We start from the raw sequence: 25,485 nt of genomic DNA on the forward strand, positions 1-25,485 counted from the left end.
TTTCATCCTCAGGTTGTTTCATTTTATTTTTTCCCCTTGCCTTGTTTGGTATCATTTTTTTCAGCTCAACCTCACGTGTCTGAATTTAGTTGTTTTTTCATTGACACACACATAAAACTTAAAATCCTAGTAGTAGTAGTTTTTTTTACTGTAAAAAAACCCCCCACAGACATGTTGAGTAAAGTATTTTTATAACTTGAAATGCAAATATAAATTGTACATGTTGTAAACATATACAACTATTTGTCTAAAAATGCAGCCAATACACCTGCCGTTTTTTTTTTTCATTTTCTACAACCATTTAAAATATTACTAAAACTAAAATGAGAGAACAATCAGGTGTCACAATAAGACGCCCCACAAATGATGTGTGCCAGTAAAAAAAAATTGTCAGACAGAGGAGAACAGCACAGGGATAAACCTGCAGGCATGACAACAGGTGGTGTATCACTCCGCTGGTTTTCCACCTGGTGACAACATTCATTTGTGCCCTCACTGACACACAAAACAACAACTACACAACAGACTAACTACACTCTCCATGCTAAACGTCACAAATCACCCACATCTAAAAACTCTCTCTCTCTCACTCTCATCTCGCAGTCGTTGCCGTCACCCCCAAAACTTTCGGCTCTTTTAAAACAACCAAATCTCACGTGTTGACTTTTTTTTTTTTTTTAAATTGGTCGACATGGTACATTTTTCCACCGATAGGAAAGAGGTGGCTTTTTTTCTTTCTTTACTGTTTTTGCGCTGTCTTTAGAAAACGCTATAAAAAACACACACAAAAACACTGTGACGACAGTATTTAGAAAAAAGCATGGCTTATATATAATTAGATTTTTATCATAACTCTGGATCTACTGGCCTGTAATTAAAAGTTAAAGATCGGTGTATTCTTTGAAGTCCGAACTTTCAACACGGGCTGAAATAGATACTCAGCCTGGCTGCAGCTTGTTGCTATGTCAGCTTAAATTCGGCATGTGATTTGGAGGTGCAGGATATCCGTGGACCACAGAGGGTTAGTAACACTCACCTTCATTCCATTTTCAGAGTGTAACAACCTGTGTGAAATCCGAAATTCCCATGGTGTTGTTCAAAATGTGCTTTGGCACAATCATAAGCATCGCTTGCTACTGAAAACAAGAAAATGGTGGAGGGGGGTAACACTATGCAATATATTCAGTTTTAGCATTTATATTCACTGTTAACTGTAACTACACTCAAAGTGTTAATGCTATCTTATTTTAAAAAGCAGGGGGTGTCCAGGGTACACACTCTGCAGAGCAACATCAATAATTAGGGGTGGGTTTTTATAATCGATTCATCGATTAAAATCGATTCTGGCTTGGATAACGTAAAATCGATTCATTAAAATCCTGAATCGATTTTTTAATATAAATTTATTTTGCCCGAAATGCCAGAATCTCTGGTGACATCTCACAAAATTTCAAGAACCACCAAACAGTAAATGAGAGCAGGTACAGGGATTCTGCACATAGACTTAAACACACAGCGTGACCCGCGGATCAGAATCAGTTAGATGTCGCCTTTCTCACAGTCGGGGCTGAAAGCTGACAGCTCGCTGATTCTGATCTGTCGGCGGGTCCGCGCTTTGTGTTCACGCCCTTTATGAGCCGATTCTAAAGCTGTTAGTTTGATCTCTCTCCAAACAATATTGACCGAACCAGCAGCAAAAGAAGATCCAAACGCTTCACATAAACATCGTCATGAATTCACTCTGACTTTTACTGTTTTGCTTCCACCGCGATGCACAGCTCTCTCTCTCTCTGTGTACTTTAAGAACAGTTTCCCTTTCTTCATTATTCGCTTGCTTGTTACGCACAAGTCTACTGTTGTTTACAGCGCTGTCGGCCGCTGTTTTTTTCCCTTTTACATTCTTCCGAAAAGAAAACCTCATTTCTGCTGTTCAATACTGAACAAATTTAAACTTTTTAAAATTAGTCAAAATGCAAAACGCTTAGCCGTGTCTCTAATAAAACCGCTGTAACTTCAGAGGTAATGTTCATATGTTGATTAATGGTTTTCTTTCGTTTTTGATGTACTGCAGAATATTTTTATAAAATCCCAGGCCAGGAAAATCACCTTCATGTTTTTCTGTTTTATCCTCAGCTACTTTGATACAAAGGCATCTGCTGTGACGCTCACACCTGTGATAAAGTCTTGCGTGTGTCAGTTTCCTTTTTATTGATACAAAAATATGTAAATGTACTGATCTGAATCATAATATTTCTGACTGTCAAAATTTCCCAGATTTAAATCGAATCGAATCTAATTAAATCGAATCGTGGATCGAATCGATTCGGGACCTTGTGAATTGGAATTGAATCGATTCTAGAAATCAGTGACGATACCCAGCCCTATCAATAATGTACTGTGGCCATAAGATGGCAGTAAACTGCAGTATGGCAGCAACTTTTCAAAATTGTTAACATGCTTGAAGAAAATGTTAAAGATGTTCAAAATTATAGAGTTGTCATAGCTGTAGTGTTTCATCATGTTCACTAGCTTAAGTATCTTATTTATTGTCACCATCAACTTTGATCTTCAAAGTGTGAGGCTTTGCATGGACCAATAATAATAATATTCTTATGATTTTGTTATAATTTATTAAGCAATTAATACATTAATATTCACTTAAAATTGAAATTATTAAATTGCAATAAAAACATAATTATGTAAGACATTGACAGTATTTACAAAAGTGCTCTGACATTTTTGCACATGTCTGAGCTTGACATGACCCGGTGAGAAACCCCCTCTGGGCTTCACCACTCAGTGGAAGTGAAACATGACATAATTCACCTAGATGATTTCTAACTTGTTTTTATTTTTCTTTCATTCAGTCTTTTACTTGTTCCTGAGTAAATCCTTTTGGCTGAGACTGAAGTTAATCTTCATAACTGGACCGTTTTATTTAACTATGATGTCTCACTGCTGTCAGTAAGAAAGACTCTTTCAGCCACCATTATTCTCGATGTTAAATTGTAATATACGTATTGTAACACTTTTTCTAAACTGAAGTGTGTTTTCACTTGGAGCAGACATATCTGGACCAGCATATTCATCCTGATGACTACTGCAGAAATGATCAGATTTCTGGGGGGTTAATTTTGGTTATTTATTCAACTCTGTTCTAAACACCAGCTGACCATTGAAAGTCTTGGGTTTCTGCTAAAATAGAAATAAAATTCTAACATATGATCTGTCTGGAGAACACCTGTCCTCTATGCATTTTACACTTCAGAGTTGTGCTCTTGTCCTTTTGTCGAATAAAAACAAGAACCTTTGTTTCGACGTAATTGTAACTAACTACTGAATTTAGTACAATCACATGTTACATTAAAGCAACGCTGAAAAAAGTAATGTACTTTGTGTAATCTGTTATTTTGTGACACCCAACACCAGTGATGGGAATAATGGTGTTGCTAACGGCGTTACTTTTTTCAGTGACTAGTAATCTAACAAATTACTATTTCTATTGTTGCCATGCCATTACTAACAAGTGCAGACGCGTTACTATTTTTCAACACATAGACAGCTGAACCTGTCTTCAGCATACCGGGAGCTACGCAGGCAGTGCTGCTCATTGGCTGAGGAAGAATAAAGTAGTTAGGGTAAACCAATCACATGACCGATTTAAGATGGCATAGCATCAAGATACTATGGCAATCTCTGTGAGGAAACTGTTGAATGTCACAGGTGCTGCTAAGAAGCCACCAAAGCCAGAAAACAGGAGGAGCGATACACCTGATGTCAGGTCTGCAGGTATCAGGCACAAATAATTTTTGTGGGATCTTATTTGATGAAGAACACCTGATCGTTCTGTAAATAGTTTGGAATGGTTCTTAAAAAAAAAAGTTTTTTAGGTAAATAGTTGCATATAACTTTGCAAAAGTTTTGTAAACCACAAGTTTTAAACTTGTAGATTTTTTTAAATGTACAATTTATATTTGCATTTGAACTTTTGGAAATGATTCGTTAAACATGTTTGTGAAATTTTGTCTGAACATAGATGGATTAATCAGTTGTGTTAATAGAGTATATTAAAATGAAAAAAATAACTATAAAACTAGATGTGAGGTTGTGCTGAAAAGAATGATACCAAACAAGACAAGATAAACAGCTTTTAAACCTGAAATGTAGAGGTCAATGTAGTCAGAAAACGGCCAATTATACCCTGGACCCCAGAGGGTTAAACTTTTTTATAAAGTAATGCAATTGTTACTTTCCCTAGTAAATGTTTACTTTCATAATATTGTAACTTAGTTACTAACTCAGTGACCCCCCTCCCGCTTCACTCACCATCCGTCTCTTTCTTCTGCTCTTAATCAGTACTGTAGTGCAGAACAAAAACGAGTCCAGACAGATGCCTGCACCCACACACACACACACAGACACATAAAAATGAGACAGCTTCTAGAGGCAGTTGTCAGGCCTATGGCTGACTCAGAGAAAAAGGACTCAAATGTAGGATTCAGACGGAGGCACTGGTAAACGTTTAGTAACCAAATTTATTTAGAGAAACAAGTGAATGTACAAGACAAGTAAACCATGAACTGTGGGAATGAACATAAACTATGAATAATGCAAAACTGTGAAGTACATATGCAACCTGAGCTATGAAAGCAATCAGAGAAACTTGGACAGTGAAAATGACACTTCTATGACTTTGTGGCCAAAAAGGGTGTAGACATACTGGATGGCTGGTTCATGGGGATTCCCTGATATGGAAATAACATAAGTTCAGGTATTGTTCCAGGAAAATGCTGGCTGACTGTGGTGTAGAGTGTTCCTTTGATGCTTACTTGCTGCAGGTGGAGGAGTAGCATGGAGGGGAGAATTGTCCGAGTGAGTGGGGAGGAATCCAGAACTCCAGAAGCTGAGGCAGGGAGGCAGGCAGGTGCATAGGGCGAGCAAAGCCATGGCTGAGAAAACTGTCTAGAAGTCCTGCCTCTGAATGAAGCTTTTCTGGGGAAGGTTTGCATCAGGAGAGTTATTATAAATGAGTATCACAAGGTAAGACAATGCAATTCACTTAAGCGGTTCACAAATACTATTGTGGCCTACATTAACTTTGGTTAGCTGAGACTCTGTTGAAGAGGAGTGGAGAGTGTTGGTGTTATATGTCAACAGATGAAATGAATGGCCCCTCCCAGAGGTGGAACTGCTGACTCTGTGGAAAACACCGAAACTCACCCGGATCATGACGGTAACAAGACAACAAGCATCAGCGCCATGTTACGCTAACTGTTAGCAGTTCAACGATCCAGTGAAGATCCACCACTCTGGTTAGTAGTGGCTTCATTAAAGCATAAGGAACAAGTAAGTGATCATCAGCTGGTGCATAGAGACAAAAAAAGGTGGGGAAACAAAAATATCTTAGAGAAAAGAAAAGGTTTGCCTGTTTTAAACTTTGTTCTGTTATTAAAAGGATTCACAGCATCATGATTAAATATTTTTGATTAAATTAGCAAAAAAGAAAATCATCAAGGGTCCTAAAGGCTGAACGACAGCTTGAGATACAAAGAGAGTCCACCTTTGTGTGTTAATGCGTGACAGATCCCAATAGAACAAACTCATAGTTGTGCCTGTGGCTGCTGTGGAATATACACTACACCACTGAAGGGCACTCTGTCTTCTTAGCTTCTTAAAAGTTTACATGTTTTGACCTGTCTTAAGAAGACAAACAGCTACGCTCTGGAATGAAACACACACGTGGGTGTAGTTGAATGAGTCTCTACCCTGTTTTTCGTCCTCATTAAAGAGAGACGCACAGACGATCAGACTGAGCTCAGACCAAACTAGCAGCTTCCTCTGAGTGAGTCCAGCTACAGGAGAGAAAAGTGTAAAACTCCAACACTGCTGCTTCAAGCTGCTGACGCTCCACACACTGAATGTGAGTTTGAGCAAAAACATGACTCAAAGGAAGTTTCAGTGAAGGTGGTAGAGGAGGGAGGGGAGCCAGGACTGACTGTACTTCCTGTCTGCTGTTTTCAGCTTCACTCACAGACTCAATGGCTTCCAGATCAGAGGAGGATCTCTGCTGTCAGGTAAGTCAGGAGATCTTCAGTATTCCCATTGTTCTTTTATGTAGCTACAGCTTCTATAAAGACTGTCTGAAGGGATAGTGGAAAGAGAAAAGTTAGTACATAAATGAGCCACTTGTAAACCTGGCTTTAAAGAACTACTCATATTTTAATATTAGATAAAATTAACTTGAGAAAATGCACATTGCAGTTTTTTAATCAATGCATTTATTAAGGTTTTTTTTTAAAAAAAAAAGCTATTCAAACCTGCCTGGTCCTATTTTAAAAGGTATTTTATAAAGTAAGTGACTCCCTTCACCCGGTTAGGCAAAAGTCAACAATCTTCGGTCGACGTGGGTGGCCTTGAATGAGGAGAGAGAGAGTCACAACAAATAGTCTGATTATCTAGGGGAGAATTTTGTCATTCCCGTCAGCTTTTACCTTGAGCATCCAGCTGGTGCCGGGGGGGGGGGGGCGCATGAGACGAAGATGGGAGTTGTTTTGGTTAGTGCGAACAAACTGCATCCAATTTTAAAGTAGGTCTAATGTCTGTCACTGGTCACCAGGTCTCATCGTTCAATGTCCTCCATCGAGTGTTGCCAGACACACGACACAACCGACCATAGAGTATCCGGCAGGGAATGCCTCCACAGGACAATCAGGATAATTCTTCTTTTGTCTTTTAGCGAACAAGTCTGGGAGAGTCTCTAAGGGTTAGAGAATAAGCAAGACTATACAAGACATGAGAAGCTAAGCAGGAAAGATAAGGAAGAGGGAGAAAGTGTGACAGCCAAGAGAAGAGAAGTGTTTCGGGACCTGGATAACTTGTCATGATTAATGGAACCTTGAATTCTGATTACTGCTGGCAACCTTTACTGAGGTTCTTTAGCATGATCTTGAACTACCCGTAAATGGCAGGTTAGCCATGCATGTCACCTATTAATAGAGATAGATTGATAATATTTAAACTATTTAAATTTTAATATTTTAAATTGAAATTAATTAATGGTGGGACTTCTTTGACCAGTCTTGTTGGAACGGGGTCTAAAATACATATTGATGGTTTGGAAGAAGTAATTACTAGAGAGTTGAAGAAAAAGAATAAATAAATATCAATGTATTTGAAAACAGCTACACAACAGACAGTCGGTGTCATAGACCACCGCCTCTGTTCAAACATGGTCATTAACAGTGGACATAGAAGGCTTCTTTCACTAGTCTTTTAAACCATCTGTCTTCTCTGTCCAAAATGATTCCAGCATTCAGCTGTCTGCCATCTATAATCCAGTTTTGAGATCCCTTCCCAGACACCTTAATGCCATTCACATCCTTGGCCATTTGACTAAAGTATCACATGATAGGGTGGGGCTAGCTTTCACAATGGATTCACCCAAAACCTTGGCTGATTGTGACCTACACCTGTTTTAACACATTGACTCATGTGATTATGTAGAGAATCAGTAGCGGAGTGTGGGAGTATCCCTTTGGGGAAAATCCCAAAGGGCTTAAAATCTGGGACTGCACACCAAGAAACTTTGATGAGAGATTAAATGCCCTAAATCGTCCATTAGTTATGGTGCAATAGGTGTAGGCTGCTGGGGGATTCCCATCATGTACGGAGTATTACTGTCAGAGGGGCCCGGAGGCAAGAAACTTGAAAGGAACCTAAGAGCAGTAACCCAGATTGAAGGCGGAAGGAATGTTTTAACAAGGTTTATATAACTAATACAATGGTAACATTTGGCAGCCTGTGCTTTGTGCTGGGCAGAGGGGGGAGGGGCGGTAGTTACACTCTCAGTAACACAGGAAGAGAGCCAGAGGGAGAGAGAGAGAAAGAGAGCCAGGGACAACAACATCACATTAGAAAGGTATCCGGTTGTTCAGTGATGACACAACGAATCCTACTTCCGGGTCTAAAGTAGTCTGCGTTTAATATGGCTTTTGTGTTGTTAACTTGTTTAATGTTATGTATTTTCTTCTATTTGATCTCAAAAAGCTCCTAAAACAGTCAGTGATCCCTGTTGACCTCCCTCGGCTTTTATTAAATAATCATTTATTTAAGCTCAGTTTTTAAAACCTTAGGATGTAACTACAGCCCAGCCCATGCAGCAGTATATGAATGACTAACCTCGTATTGTGGATGGATTATCTCAGTTGTTCTCCTGGCTGAAGTTTGGTCCTTTTACAGCATCCTGCCTTGCGATTACATTTGTTCCTGACCACCGAGAACACTCACGTTAACTTTTATCGAGTGGAAAAAAAGTTAGCTTGTTTATATTATGCTAACATAGCTGTGTCGCTAGCGGTCACGTAGCACATCATTATATACCAGCTAGCCCAACTTCAGTAACCCTACAAACGTCACTGCTGTTTAGTTTTCTGTCTTCATTTATGCTGCAAGTGATAGCAGAGCTGTACATTTTAATTTGTTTCCAAAACCCCGCAGTCAGGACATGCTATATTGTATTTAGATAGAAGCTAGCGAGCTAACTCCCTGCTAACTTCTAACTCCGTTAAATGTCATAAATTCCGTTTTCATGGATGCCTGGATGTTAAACTCAATTGTTACACCTGGTAGAGCAGAATGCTGATCATTTTATTAAAGATGAAAGTCTTTAGACAGTTTTTCAGCTCTCAGTAATGCCATAGTGATCGTTTGATATATGGACCTGCAGCGGAGTTTAGACCCAGACACGGCTAGTGACGTCAGACTGAACAACCGGATAGTAATCATCCACAACTACACTCAACAAAAATATAAACGCAACACCTTTGTTACTGCTCCCATTCCCCATGGGATGGACGTAGAGACCTAAAATTCATTCCAAATACACAATATAACCATCCCTCCCAAACAGTGGTCACAAATCAGTCCAAATGTGTGGTAGTGGGCACATCTGCTATATTGAGATAATCCATCCCACCTCACAGGTGTGCCACATCAGGATGATGATCTGACATCATGAGTAGTGCACAGGTGTACCTCAGACTGCCCACAACAAAAGGCCACCCTGGAATGTGCAGTTTTTTGCGCTATTGGGGGTCTGGGGTCCCAGAACCGGTCAGTATCTGGTGTGACCACCATTTGCCTCATGCAGTGCAACACATCGTCGCATGGAGTCTATCAGATTGTCAATTGTGGCCTGTGGAATGTTGGTCCACTCCACTTCAATGGCTGTGCGAGGTTGTTGGATATTCGTGGGAACTGGTACACGCTGTCATATACGCCGGTCAAGCACATCCCGAACATGCTCAATGGGTGACATGTCCGGTGAGTATGCTGGCCATGCAAGAACTGGGACATTCTCAGCTGCCATCTGCCCTGAACAATGTGAACCATGATTCATCCGTGAAGCGCACACCTCTCCAACGTGTCAGACGCCATCGAATGTTAGCATTTGCCCACACAAGTCTGTTACGGCGACGAGCTGGAGTCAGGTCAAGACCCCGATGAGGACGACGGGCATGCAGTTGAGCGTCCCTGAGACGGTTTCTGACAGTTTGTGCAGAAATTGTTTGGTTGTGCAAACCAATTGTTCCAGCAGCTGTCTGGGTGGCTGGTTTCAGACGATCTTGGAGGTGAACCTGCTGGATGTGGAGGTCCTGGGCTGGTGTGGTTACACGGGGTCTGCGGTTGTGAGGCCGGTTGGATGTGCTGCCATATTCTCTGAAACGCCTGTGGAGACGGCTTATGGTTGAGAAATGAACATTCAATGCACGGGCGACAGATCTGGTTGACATTCCTGCTGTCAGCATGCCAATTGCACGCTCCCTCATTGCTTGTGGCATCTGTGGCATTTTGCTGTGAGACAAAACTGCACATTCCAGGGTGGCCTTTTGTTGTGGGCAGTCTGAGGTACACCTGTGCACTACTCATGATGTCAGATCAGCATCCTGATGTGGCACACCTGTGAGGTGGGATGGATTATCTCAATATAGCAGATGTGCCGACTACCACACATTTGGACTGATTTATGACCACTGTTTGGGAGGGATGGTTATATTGTGTATCTGGAATGAATTTTAGATCTCTACGTCCATCCCATGGGGAATGGGAGCAGTAACAAAGGTGTTGCGTTTATATTTTTGTTGAGTGTATTTTCAGTTGCAGATGATAAAGGATTCAGAAAGTTTATTCATGCAGGCCCATATGACAGAGAATATGCATCTTCTTTTTGTTTTCATATTTTAATTTATATTTAATTGTGTTGTGGTTTGCAGCGTTTCGTGTTGTTTCACTTTAAATTTGTTTAAAAGGAAACAGCTGAAAATTTAAATAGTTAAAAGTTGAAATGTGAATAGTTGGTTTTTGTATTTTATGATTTATTTATTACATTTTATGTGGAGTGAATAAATAAAAGTATATTTACGGTGGCCCCTAGAGACAAAGCACGTACAAACTTCAAATCACGTACGAACTCTGAAGCATGTACAAACTCCAAAACACGTAAAAACATGTACAAACTCCAAAACACGTACAAACTCCAAAACACGTAAAAACATGTACAAACTCCAAAACACGTACAAACTCCAAAACACGTAAAAACATGTACAAACTCCAAAACACGTAAAAACACGTACAAACTCCGAAGCACATAAAAACTCAAAACACGTACAAAAGACAACAGAACTGCTCCAGGATGCTGGGCGCAGTGTTGAGCTTTTGTTACTTAGTGGCTACACAAGCCAGCAAGTACCAACGACCGGATTTGGTGTGTGGTAGTAACAGGTAAATGAACATTTTTTAAAATTATTTGACTATATATGAGTGCTTGTGTATTAATACACAAACAATACACATGTGCTTTCAATTGTGTAATTTAAGTGATCTAGGTAGCTCTGTTTTCAGTTAACGCTAGAAATGTGTTTTGGAGTTTGTACGTGTTTTGTCTCTAGGGGCCACCGTATATATTTATATATAAACAAATATAAATAAAACCACCTTTTTTACATTAGTAATTCTTTTTTTTGCATAATTTTGTATTATTGTTAATAATAAATTAATTAAAACAACAAAACAACCTGAAGAGCCGGTTGGGAGCCGAAAGAGGCTCTTTTTAGTGAGGGGGTTTGAAGAGCCGTTTCTCAAAAAGAGACGGAAATCCCATCACTAGCAACATCATCAAGCAAGTAACAAAAGGGTCTGCTAGTTGGGGTGCACTGAGGATAAATCTACTTGGTCATCCGTGGCAGTGTCAAATACGTCTTCTCCAGGGGATGTACCAAGCCGCATGCTCCGTCCTCTAGATCCACCAGTGACAAAAAGGCACCTGCACACTTAGATTTACGTATTAATGCATGCTCAGTCATCCAGGTAAGTAAATCCTCAAAAGTTGACGCTTCACCTCTCATTTGATAAGCTTCTTCACTTCTAAGAGCGACTGGTAGAGAGTCCTGGATTTTTAGCCCTATCGTAGTGTTCTCCCAAGAGGGTCACAAACCCCCTATTGATCTTCTACCTGATCACACAAGCCAAGGGTGAAAAAAGGTGGGGTCACAATCAGCCAAAGTTTTGGGTGAACCCATTGTGAAACCTAGCCCCCTTGTATTAGGTGATTTACTGTAGTCAAATGGCCCAGGGTGCGTTCACTATGTGTTTATACACTTGAATACTGAGTATTGAATTATTACTTGTGATTATTCTCTGGGTGTCTTACACAGCATGCCTTTAACCCTGTCTTAACCCTCCCCTCAGACCAATCAGTCACATCATATAAACACCCTTCCCTGAGCCTGGTTCTGCTGGAGGTTTCTTCCTGTTAAAATAGATTTTTAACTTCCCACTTTTGCCAAAGCGCTTGCTCATAAGGGGTCTATGACTGTTGTTTTTTTTCTCTGTTGTTTTATTGCAGGGTCTACCTTATAATAAAAGGTAGACCCTGCAATGTGTCTGAACAAAACAATTTAGCAAACAATTAAAAATGATTCTACAAAAAAATTAGCAAAAATTAAGAATGTACATTACTATGTTCTTACAGGAGAGAGATCAGAAAACTTCAGGGACTCTCTGCAGTCTGCACTCTGAGGAGCTCAAAATCTTCTGTCTGGACCATCAGCAGACTCTATGTCTCGTTTGCTGTGTTTTAGCACAACACACCAAGCACAGATTCACACCCATCAATGAAGCTGCACAACAACACAAGAAGGAACTTCAGGAAACTCTGGAGCCCTTAAAGGAGAAGTTAAATGTTTGTGAAGAAGCTAAAGTGAAGTTTGATCAAACAGCAGAACACATTAAGGTCCAGGCCCGACACACAGAGAGGCAGATTAAGGAGCAGTTTAAGAAGCTTTACCAGTTTCTAGCAGAGGAAGAGGAGGCCAGGCTGGCTGCACTGAGGGAGGAAGAGGAGCAGAAGAGTGGGATGATGAAGGAGAAGATGGAGGCTCTGAGCAGAGAGATAGCAGCTCTTTCAGACACAGTCAGAGCCACAGAGGAGGAGCTGAGAGCTGAAGACGTCTCATTCCTGCACAACTACAAGGCTGCAGTGGAAAGAGTCCAGCGCTGCCCCCTGCTGGATGATCCACAGCTGCCCTCAGGAGCTCTGATAGACCAGGCCAAACACCTGGGCAACCTGACCTTCAACATCTGGAACAACATGAAGTACATGGTCTCCTACAGTCCTGTCATTCTGGACCCAAACACTGCTGATCCAAACCTCATCCTGTCTGAAGATCTGACCAGTGTGAGAGGAGGAGAGAGGCAGCAGCTTCCTGATAATCCAGAGAGGATTCATTGGTTTTACTCTGTCCTGGGCTCTGAGGGCTTTAACTCAGGGACTCACAGCTGGGATGTTGAAGTTGGAAACAGTACATATTGGGACCTAGGTGTGTTGACAAAGTCTATGGGGAGGAAGAAAGAGTTATGGTCTGAATTATGGAGAATAGAGTTATTTGAAGGTAAATACTCAGCATGGTCACCATCAGCTGCTCTCACTGCTCTCTCAGTAGAGAAGAAGCTCCAGAGGATCAGAGTGAATCTGAACTGGAACAGAGGAAAGCTGTCGTTCTCTGATCCTAATACTAACACACACATACACACCTTCAGAAACACTTTCACTGAGAAAATGTTTCCATATATTCGCACTCGTGAAGAAGTGAAAGTGTTGCCGTTAAAAGTGTCAGTGTCATGGAGCAGATGAGTTAGGGATGATTATATTTCTAATGTCGTTTCCTGTCAGTGAAATGTACATTGGGTCCAGATGTAATAATACACCCAGTCTAACAGAAGGTTCACATTTGAATGTATTTAAGAATGATTTAAAAAGTGAAAACTCAGCACAGGGTTAAAAATCAGCTTGAGTTGTTACTCAGAGTGAATACAAACGTCAGATGAAAAAATTATAACTGGTTATAATATATCATGCTAATGAATGGAACTCCTGCCACATTAAATGATATTAACCCTTTAGAACCGGTAGGAGCGGACACGCTCCATTTTGCGTAACTATTTTTATATCCCGGTAGCACTGCAACCACGTGAGCTAGCGCAATAATTTTTTTTGCATATGAAACCGGAGGAATTGTACTTATATCTTATGCCATCAGCTTGTCCTAGGTCAGTTTCCTTCCACATATAGCTTTGCAAAAACTGCATAAAAAGTGCTTGTAGCAACAAAAACATAATATTCCAGAAACACGCTTTGCCGATCCGATCAGCTGTTTGTAACACTTCCTACGTCCATCAGCGCGAACTATCACATGACCGCATGACCTGCCCGAAACTGTAAGTGACGTCATTTTACGGAAATGTAGTTTTTTTTTTTTTACCATCGTGGCCTCATGAGCTTATACTTGTGTTTTTAAAAGTTATGTTTTAACTTCATGACTTTCTGTGTCGTTTCTGGGATGCTTAGGACTCATATTGCACTGCTGGAAATAGTTTATTTTGATGCATATGCTGTTATTTTGCAAATTTGCACTATAATATATTTTTTCGTTTTTCCTGTAGTATATGAAAATTGGTGTATCTCAAAAATAAAACTATGAAAACACTCAAAATAAGTTTCCTTTGGTGGGAAACTAGTTTGTGGAACTTTTTTGTATTTACAGTTTTGAGGGATAAGCCTCTTAAATTTCTCTAACTAGAAATATATGTTAAAAAAACAAAAACGATTTTCAATTTTTTTGTAGTTTATTGCACTTTCTTGCAATTTATGTAATTACTATGCACTTAATGCAGACATATTATTAAAATTTGGGCTATAATGGTTGTATTGATGTATAGCAACTTGAAATGCTCCAAAAAATGGCTCCACAGCATGTGAAAATATAATATAAGCTCTGGTGGACTTGGTTCTATGGTAGGTCTTAAAGGGTTAATAAAATATATAGCAAGGATAAGTAGTAGACAATCAGGATTCAATTAAACTTTATATTTATTGTTTTATAATGTGAAAGAAAAAGGCTTTTTAATCAAAATATAAATATTCAGTTTATTTCTCTTGTGGTTTTAAAAAAAAAAGGTAATGGAAAACATGTGCCGCCATTACGTATTTAAAATACAAAATCTGAGTAACTGTATTCCGTTACAGTTACCATTTAAAAAGGTTGTATTTAGAATAGAGTTACTTTGTTGAAATAAATGGATTACTCGATTATTTTCCTGTTTCATATTGTGGTGTTACGGTTGCCATGATTACAGGGTGCCGCTCTCTCTCTGTGCGACTGTGTGTTTCCTGGGTGAGAGCGCCTTTTTGTTGTTGTTGTTCTAAGCTAATAGGCAGAATGCTACAGGCATAGCCCTAAAGAATGTAGCCTCATGGGCAGTGTAGTCGGTGCTGCAGGCAGAATAGAGTGCCATACATGTTATCTGTCTGTGAGCGAGGGAGGGAGAAAAAGGATAGTCGAAAAGTACGAGCTGTCATCGAGCAGAAACGGGAGCTGGAAGCATGTAAATATAATAACAACCACTGCAGCTAAGAAGAGTGCCTGACGAGCCCAGTTGTAAGTAAGCTAGCCCAGTTGTAAGTAAGCTATTAAGACTCGACTGTACACCGTGTTCGTGTTTTCCTCCGAAACAATAAGTTCCGTTGGAGCAGCCTTTCAACGCCTCTCTCTGTCTCTCACTAGCAAAGTTAACCCACACAACAAAGTAAAGGTAGTTTTTGGCTATGAGCCCGACACAAACCCGACGTATTAGCCAGACGTCCCTTTACTACGGTTCGCAGCCGCGGACCTTCAGTAACAGTAATAAATCACACAGCAATAGTATATTCACGTAGATGTAGTTGTAAAAAGCATGATAATATACTAAGTAATCCAAAGTATTCAGAATACGTTACAAAATACATTTTGGGGCATGTAATCTGTAATCTGTATTGGAATATGTTTTAAAAGTAACCTTCCCAACACTGCATATAAGGATTACAGTATATTTAAAAAAGTGTTTTTCTTTTTGTTTAATTGTAAATAATTTTTTAATAAAAATATGTATTTACATAATGTAAAATGAAAGACAATGAAAATATTTTGCTAACAGATCAACTGAAAAATGCCTCTCCTCTCCCCGGGACCTGTACATGCCGGCGAGCACGAGCAGCCCCACGTAGGCTCGGAACTCGACGCGGCCCATGGGCTTCCATCCGTCGATGGCGGGCCTGCGCCTGTCCGCTTCCAGGTTGGTCATGGCGATCACCGAGTCCTCTATCTCCGGCGGGAAGTAGGCCATGAACGCGGAGGCCTCGTCTCGCGCCGCCGCCACGGCCTCTTCGGTGGGGCCTCGTCCTGGCGGGTCGAGGTCGTCGTTGTCGTCTTCTTCTTCTAATTCTTCTTCTTCTTCATAGTCTTTGTCTTCTTCTTCATCGTCATCGTTATAATCATCGGCGAGGACGTCTTCTTCTTTTTCTTCTTCTTCATCATCATCATCATCGGCGAGGACGTCTTCTTCTTCTTCATAGTCTTTGTCTTCTTCGTCATCGTCATCGTAGTCATAATCGTCGGCTACATCTGCGTCGCAAGTTTCACTGACAGCGCCGCGGCCGCGATCGCGTCCAAGATCATGAACGCCAACTGCAGCACGGCCGGCGTCGTCCTCTCGCCAAACCTCCCGAGTCCGCCGCCCCGGTTCGGCGCCTGCTTCTTCCTCTCCCCCTCGGCGGTTCGACTCGCCTTGCGAGCCGCCGTCCTAGCAGAGTTGCGATGCCATTTCGTAACCGTGATCCTCTTCCGCGAAATACCTATGGTCCGCCACCCCATCGTTTTTGTCCTCCTGATCCTCCGAGTAGCGCTCCTCCTCGTCTGCGAGCGTTCGGGCCGTCGGGTCGTCGTTGTCGTCCCCCTCGGCGGCCTCTTGCTCCTCTTCCTCGCTCTCGTCCTCCTCCAAGTTCTCCTGTAGCTGCTGCCGATCTCCGACTCATCCCAGAGATCTCCAGAACACCGGAGGCTGCCCACTCTCCCCGGCCGGGCGGAAGTGCACGCAGACGGCGCCGAGATCGTAAACAAAGGCGAGGTAGGCGCGGAGGGCTACGGGCTAAGCTAAAGCTAACACCACACCGGCTGCCTTTACCCAGTATTTTCCTCGCCAATGTCCGTTCTCTGGCAAACAAAATGGATGAGATACGGCTCTCCATCACAAACAACAGACGGATTATGGACTCAAATGTCATGTTTTTCACCGAAACATGGTTGAACAACAGCTGCCCGGACAATGCTATCGAGTTAGCAGGACGCCACACACACCGAGCCGACAGGCTAGCAGATGACTCCGGCAAGACCAGAGGTGGAGGTTTGTGCATTTATATTAACAATGCTTGGTGCATGAACTCCACTACTACTGAGAGTCACTGCTCACCTAATGCGGAGTTTTTAATGGTCAAATGCAGACCTTATTATCTCCCCAGAGAACTCACTTCGATCATACTCACTGCCGTGTATATCCCCCCAGACGCTAATGCTAGGTTGGCCATGAAAGAACTTTCTGCAGCCATTAACAAACACCAGAATAAACACCCCGAGGCTGCTTTTATTGTTGCTGGCGACTTCAACCACACCAACTTAAAGACAGTCCTCCCCAGATTCCACCAACATGTCTCCTGCCACACCAGAGGAGACAAGACTTTAGACCATGTGTATTCCAACCTGGCTGGAGCCTACAAAGCCACACCCCTCCCCCACATTGGACAATCGGACCATCTCTCCCTGTTCCTCACACCTAGGTATTCACCACTCATCCCAACGTGTGAAACCTGCTGTGAGGACAATTAAAGTGTGGCCAGAGGGGACAGAGGCAGTGCTCCAGGACAGATTTAAAAACACAGACTGGAATATGTTCACCCACACAGACCTGGACCAGTACGCCTCATCTGTACTGGATTACATCTCCGAAACCACAGACAGTGTCACCACCCAGAAACGGATCACCATGTACCCCAACCAGAAGCCTTGGATGAACCGGGATGTTCGTCTCCTCCTGAAGGCCCGCAACACCGCCTTTAGGTCAGGAGATGCACACGCCTACAGCACAGCCAGGGCTAATCTAAAGAAGGGCATCAAAAAAGCCAAACACCATTACAAAAAGAAGGTAGAAGAACACTTCTCCAACTCCAACCCCCGACGCATGTGGCAAGGACTCCAGACCATTACAGACTACAGGACCACCAAACCCTCCCCCGCATCCTCTGATGTCTCCTTCCTAAACGAGCTCAACAACTTTTATGCTCGTTTTGAGCGAGGGAACCCCACAACCACAACCAAAGCAGACGTGACGCCAGACCACCAACCTCTGACTCTCTCCCCCACCGATGTAGGAGCGGTGCTGAGCAGGATCAATGTCCACAAGGCTGCAGGTCCCGATGGCATCCCCGGGCGTGTTCTCAGAGCGTGTTCTGGGGAGCTTGCAGGAGTGCTCACAGACATATTCAATCTGTCCTTGGCCCACGCTGTGGTACCGGCCTGCTTCAAATCCACCTCCATCGTCCCGATACCCAAAAACTCCAACCCATCTTGCCTCAATGACTACCGCCCAGTAGCACTCACCCCCATCATCACTAAGTGCTTAGAGCAGCTGGTCCTAGCACACTTCAAATCCTGTCTCCCCCCCACCCTGGACCCCCACCAATTCGCATACCGCCAGAACAGGAGCACAGAGGATGCAGTCTCCATCGCACTGCACTCTGTCCTCTCACACCTGGACAACAACAACACCTACGCCAGAATGCTGTTTATAGACTTCAGTTCAGCATTCAATACAATCCACCCCTCACAACTCATCAGGAAACTGACAGACCTGGGCATCAGTTCCCTCATCTGCAAATGGTTACTGGACTTCCTGACCAACCGCTCCCAACATGTCTGGCTGGATAACCACTGCTCATCTACCATCACAATGAACACCGGTGTACCACAAGGCTGTGTGATGAGCCCTTTCCTCTACTCCCTCTTCACCCACGACTGCAGACCTGCTGATGGTTCCAACACCATCATTAAGTTTGCAGATGACACCACGGTGATTGGCCTCATCAGTGACAACGATGAGGCCGCCTACAGGGAGGAGGTGGATCGTCTGGCTGAGTGGTGCGACACAAACAACCTGCTGCTTAACACCGAGAAGACCAAGGAGCTCATCGTGGACTACAGGAGGAATGCTGACCCACATCCACCCATCCGCATTAAGGGGACGGCTGTGGAGCGTGTGAGCAGCTTCAAGTTCCTGGGAGTCCACATCTCCGAGGATCTCACCTGGACGACCAACTGCTCCAAGCTGGTCAAGAAGGCTCACCAGCGCCTCTTCTTCTTGAGGACTCTGAGGAAGAACCACCTGTCCTCAGACATCCTGGTGAACTTCTATCGTTGCACCATCGAGAGCATCCTGACCAACTGTATAACAGTCTGGTACGGGAACTGCTCTGCCTCGGACCGGAAGGCGTTGCAGAGGGTTGTGAAAACTGCCCAGCGCATCGCCGGAGCACCACTTCCTGCCATAAAAGACATCTACAGGAAGCGGTGTCTGAAAAGGGCTGGGAAAATCATCAAAGACCCCAGTCACCCATCACATGGACTCTTCACCCTCCTGCCCTCTGGGAGGCGCCACAGGAGCCTCCGGACTAAGACCACCAGGTACCAGAACAGCTTCTTCCCCACAGCTGTCAGACTCCTGAACTCTGCCTCCTGACATCTGACCCAAGTTAAACTCATGGACTGAACATACACACCCCCACAATGGACAACTGTACCCTCAAACACACAATAATAACATGGAGTGAACCATCACTCAAAACCACTAGCACTTTATATAGCCTCTGTAGAAACTATCTACACCCTCACTTATCTTAACTGCACTACTGTATAGCTCTGTGTAAATAATCATTCTGTACATTCAATAATCTTTAATCCTACAACTGTTTACAACTTGCATAGTTCCCATTTCTGTATAGCTGTATATCTCAGATTTCTGTAAAGTTATTTATTTCATATTCTGTATAGTTTTTCATATTTATATCCTGTTCATAGCCTGTACATAGCTTGTACTCACATACTGTACATACTTAGTTATAGAATATTCACAACATACTTCATACCGTGTACATTATAACATACCATAATAGACCCATTTCTGTAATATACTTACATATCTATACTATTGCTAATATATATTGTAATATACCTATATCACTAAAGCACTTCTGGATGGATGCAAACTGCATTTCGTTGCCCTGTACCTGTGCATGTGCAATGACAATAAAGTTGAATTCTATTCTATTCTATTCTATTGTTGTTGTACGGCACGCGCCCGGACACCGCCTCTGTAACCTGTAACCCCGACGCGCTTAGTACCCGCCATCCGCGCTCTTATCATCTCGCCGCGCGACGCGCTGTGCTTTCGCCGGGGTGTTTCTCGGCCACCTTTTACAAGACTTTATCGTCCGCGCGTGCACGTGTGCTCTCTGTCAAACTCACGTCTCTCTCTCTCTCTCTCTCTCTCTCTCTTATCCCGTCCCATCCCCTCGGGGGGATCTCGCGACCCCGACCTCCTACCTCCCTCCCTCGGCGGGGGACCCGCATCCCCCGGCCCCGCCCTCCCATCCCATCCCATCCCCTCGGGGGGGGGGGGGGGAGATCTCGTGCCAATGATGGACAGTTTCCAATTTTGTTGTAGTATTTAGAATACTTTATTAATCCCGAAGGAAATTACGGTTTCAGCAGGCAGCACGCTAATGGCGCATGTGCACTTACAAAGGAACCTTCTGACCAACTTTACGCAAACATCACATTGGGGAGACATGTCAGAAAGGTAGGCTGATAGGAAAAAAAACGCCACCTCTCTGGGGACATCTCAGGCCCTCCAAGGTTTGGAGGCCTATCTCCCCCCACCACCACTTCCCCTGCCAGTGGCAGACACTCTCAGACATCGGTGCGTTGGTGGTTCTTTGTGTCTCCTCAGCTCTTTCTGGGACAGTGGCGCGGCTGCCCCTCTGTTGGTCTTCCTTGGTCTCTTGTGTTCTCTTCTGCTTGTTTTCTTTTTTCTTTCTCAACAGGTGATCCAGGTGATCGATAGATGCATTTTTCTTTCTTTTTCCCATTCTGTTGGTTTTTGGTTTTTGCCCTTCTCCCCTGTCCCTCTTCTCAGCTCTTTCTCTTTCTTTCTCCCCTTCTTTCCCCCAGTCAAGTCTGTCCCGTATTCAGCAAGTGAAAATAAAATAAACAATAAAAGGTGAATCAAATGGACCATTATGGCAAGGCTGGGATGGTCAATTTGGTAAAGTAAATCATCTTGGCCATCTTTCTTCGCCTTTAGACAATAATTCTGATGGCAAAAGAGCCAAACGGGACAGGCAAAAAAAAAAAAAGTTTTTCCAGGTTAAGACAACTCAAATAAATTGAGTTTATCAGCATTTTGCATAAAAAGTACTGGTAACTTATTTAAATCGAGTTCTAATAACAAATTGATAAAAAATTGAGTTCAGCCTATTTAATATTTTTAATTAAACACAATATTACATTTTACAGTGCATTAGAACCCGTGAGAAATGCAAGAAATGCATTATTGCTCAGTCTCCAATATCTTTCCCAGAACAAACACCAATTACTAAAAATAAACCTGAAAAAATCCGTTTAGAACAGTGTACTATGTTGCAAAGAGTGAACTACCACTGGCACAATTTAGCAGTCTTTGCAAACTTCAAAAAGCAAATGGCCTAGATCCTGGTTCCACTTGCCTCTTACCCGTGACTTCAGCGGAAATTTCAAATTCAGGATCTGACACAGACTGATTCATGTCCTAGACAGTTCTTACAAGTTCATAGAAATTTCTGTTCAATTAGAACCAAATATTTGAGTTGATGATTGTAATTTTTATACAAAGTTGTAATTTGTGTTTCAAAACTTTTTTGATTAATGTTTTGTTCTATTGTAACGGAAACAAAACAGGAAACAAAACAAAATTGCTCTTTTTTATTCGGGCTACTTAAATTTATTTTGGGCTACCAAAAACTGAAGAGTCCCTGCCCAAAGGACTACCAGGGATTTTGAAATTTTGCGAGCCCTGTAGCATATAGTTTTATTGTTATATTTCAAGATCACAATAGTCTTAGAATTTAGAACTACAAGTTTTAAAAGAACTAACACAAATACACTTCAGTTAAATACTTATAATTTTTTTCCCCAAACCACGTGGCGCCGCAGTATAAGGACTAAAGAACCGCATGGAGCTCCGGAGCTGCAGGTAGCCAGTCCCTGATATCCGGTTGTTCAGTCTGACGTCACTAGCCGTGTCTGGGTCTAAACTCCGCTGCAGGTCCATATATCAAACAATCACTATGGCATTACTGAGAGTTGAAAAACTGTCTAAAGTCTTTCATCTTCAATTTTGCCACACACGCTGAGAAAACGAACTTCAAAACGTTTAACTATGCAGAGCACAACATGCATGACCCTTAAAGTAACATTGACCCAGATACCCACTTCTACAATAACACCAATAATACTTGTGAGTACTATACAGATGACCAATTCAATGTGAATATTAAAATGGCAAATGCATTGTCGGTCATACATTTCAATAGTAGGAGCCTGTATAAAAAATTTTCTAAAATTACAGAATGTTTAAGTAAGTTAAAAAAGTTTAATATAATTGCAATATCAGAAACATGGCTCGATAATGAGAAAGTTAGTGAAATAGGACTGGAAGGATACGAATTGTTTACAATGAACAGGGTGAATAAAAAAGGAGGCGGTGTTGCTTTATATGTAGATAAAGTTTTGAAATGTAGTCTGATTGAATGTATGTCATGCACCATAGATAATGTATTGGAATGTGTCACTATTGAAATTAATGTTGAAAAAGCTAACAATATAATTATAAGTTGCATCTATAGGACACCAGGTTCATGCCTTGAGATATTCAATGAAAAACTTGCTGCTATGTTTAGCAACCTAAGTGATAAAAAAGTGCAAATAATTTGTGGTGATTTTAATATAGATTTGCTAAACCCAAATGGACATCAGAAAACAACAGATTTCGTAAATACAATGTATAGTAACTCCCTTTTCCCTGTAATTATAAAACCAAGTAGAATAACAATTGATACAGCTACATTGATAGATAATATTTTCACAAATAAAATTGACCATGAAATAGTAGGTGGACTTCTTATAACTGATATAAGCGATCATCTTCCTGTTTTTGCAATTTTTCAAAATTATTTTGGGATTAAAACTAAACAAAAGAATCAAATATTTGATATGATACGACATAGAACAACAAGAGCCATTGCTGCCCTCCAGGTGGACTTAAAGGAACACAGTTGGAATGAGGTTTTTGCAAATGAAGATTCAAATAGTGCATATGATGCATTCTTATCAACTGTAATTTCACTATATGAAAAACATTGTCCTTTAATGAAGATCACTAGAAAGCATCACAGATCAAATAAGCCATGGATCACAAAGGGGATAGAAGATGCATGTAAAAAGAAAAATAATCTATATAAGAGATTTATAAAACAGAGGACAAAAGACGCTGAAATAAAGTACAAGTTATATAAAAATAGATTAGTAAATATTATAAGAACAAGTAAGAAAGAATATTACCACAAATTATTGGAGCAAAGTAGAAGTAACACACAAGAAACATGGAGGATATTAAACAGTATAATCAAAAAGGGCTCAAAAAATAAGAATTATCCAGATTATTTTAAAAAAGATAAAGATATTGTGCTTGATAAAACTAAAGACATTGCAAATGAATTTAATGATTTCTTTGTAAATGTTGGCTTTAATTTAGCAAAAGAAGTTCCAGAGTCAAGAAATAATAACGACCTAAATAAACATATTACTCAGAATGTGTCCTCCATGTTTATTGGTGCTGTAACTCATAGAGAAAAAATTAACATTGTGAAGACATTTAAAAATAAAAAGTCCACTGACTGTTTTGGTATTGACATGATATTAGTTAAAAGTATTATAGAATATATAGTGCAACCTTTCGCTTACATTTGTAATCTGTCCTTTCAAACTGGTGTGTTTCCCTCACAAATGAAAATAGCAAAAGTTATTCCAATCCATAAAAACGGAGAGAGATGTCAGTTTACCAATTATAGGCCAATATCACTACTCCCACAGTTCTCAAAAATTTTAGAAAAGTTATTTGTTAATAGACTTGATAAATATATTGAGAAGCATAATCTCCTAAGTGATAAACAATATGGCTTTAGAGTGAAAAGGTCCACTTCAATGGCAGTGATGGAACTTGTTGAAGCGATATCTAATGCAATAGATAATAAGGAATATACTGTTGGTGTTTTTATAGACTTAAAAAAGGCGTTTGATACAATTGATCATTCTATATTAATGAATAAACTAGAGAGATATGGCATAAGAGGGTTAGCATACAAGTGGATGAAAAGTTACCTGGATGAAAGATATCAATATGTCGAATTCAATAATGTAAAATCTAAGCAGTTGAAGGTAACTTGTGGTGTTCCTCAGGGCTCTGTGCTGGGCCCTAAATTATTTATATTATATATAAATGACATATGTAGCATTTCCAAACTGTTAAAATCTGTATTGTTTGCTGATGATACCACTCTGTACTGCTCAGGTAAAAACCTAGAACAGCTTCTGACTACAGCGGAAAAGGAGTTAAATATATTAAAAAACTGGTTTGATGTAAATAAGTTATCATTAAATATAAAGAAAACAAAATTTATTATTTTTGGCACTAGACAAATGAAAAATGTATCTAAAATAAGGGTTAATGGAATTGAAATTGAAAGAGTGTACGAAAATAAATTTCTTGGAGTGATAATTGATGAGAAGCTGAGTTGGAAGTCTCATATAAACCATGTGAAAACAAAAATGTCAAAAACCATTGCTATTCTCTATAAAACAAAGCATGTCCTGAACAAAAAATCATTATACACACTTTATTGTACTCTGTTGCTTCCATATATGACTTACTGTCTGGAGATATGGGGTAATGCATATAAAACGAACACTTTTCCTATTTTCAAGTTACAAAAAAGAGCTATAAGAATTATAAACCAATCAAACTATATAGAACCAACTAACATTTTGTTTATTAATCTGAATACCCTGAAATTTTATGATTTAGTTGAATATAAAATGGCACAGATAATGTATAAAGCACAAAATAACATGCTTTGCCCCAGTACTCAGAAGCTGTTCAAAGTCAGAGAGAGTCAATATGACTTAAGGGGAACAGATTTCTTTAAAAAAAACAATATAAGGACAAATATAAAGCAGAGATGTGTTTCTGTTAGAGGAGTTAACCTGTGGAATAGTTATGACAGTGATTTAAAAAGGTGTAGTTCATTTTCCTTGTTTAAAAACATGTTTAAAAATAAAGTATTAGAAAAATATATAAATCAAGAATGAAAAGAGCAAAAGAAAAAAAAAAGAAAAAAAACCCCCTCTTGATTCTTTTGCTTTGATGTAGTTACTTATCTAAGGTGGAAAGTTTTTTTTTTGTTTGTTTGTTTGTTTGGTTTTTGCTTTGTTTTATTATTTCCTTCAAGCCCTGTGTACAGGAGCTGCATGCAAAAAGATATTTTGTGAAAAGGGTTGGCGTAATAAGCAAATGCTTCAGCCAATACCTTTTGATTAGCCTTGTCTCATGCTTTCTTGCTTTGTGGTAGATCTTTGTTCTGTTTTCACTGAGATATTTGAATGCTAATCAATAAAAAAAAAAATCAAATCAAAAATCAAATTAATAAAATGATCAGCATTCTGCTCTACCAGGTGTAACAATTGAGTTTAACATCCAGGCATCCATGAAAACGGAATTTATGACATTTAATGGAGTTAGAAGTTAGCAGGGAGTTAGCTCGCTAGCTTCTATCTAAATACAATATAGCATGTCCTGACTGCGGGGTTTTGGAAACAAATTAAAACGTACAGCTCTGCTATCACTTCCAGCATAAATGAAGACAGAAAACTAAACAGCAGTGACGTTTGTTGGGTTACTGAAGTTGGACTAGCT

The 25,485-nt window shown here is 40.8% G+C and overlaps 1 protein-coding gene across 1 annotated transcript; it reads left to right on the forward strand.

Annotated features, from left to right (window-relative positions):
* Positions 1-4,577: 4,577 nt before the first annotated feature.
* LOC309703583 (nuclear factor 7, ovary-like) lies at positions 4,578-13,867 on the forward strand. The gene is made up of 5 exons (XM_082528498.1): positions 4,578-5,040; positions 5,158-5,346; positions 5,789-5,920; positions 6,022-6,074; positions 12,029-13,867. Exons 4-5 carry the CDS (start codon positions 6,039-6,041, stop codon positions 13,187-13,189), a joined length of 1,197 nt encoding a protein of 398 aa, XP_082384624.1. The 5' UTR covers positions 4,578-5,040; positions 5,158-5,346; positions 5,789-5,920; positions 6,022-6,038; the 3' UTR covers positions 13,190-13,867.
* Positions 13,868-25,485: the final 11,618 nt, after the last annotated feature.

The sequence above is a fragment of the Aulonocara stuartgranti genome, assembly GCF_965226115.1.
Source record: "Aulonocara stuartgranti genome assembly, chromosome: 3".
Taxonomy (NCBI): Eukaryota; Metazoa; Chordata; class Actinopteri; order Cichliformes; family Cichlidae; genus Aulonocara; species Aulonocara stuartgranti.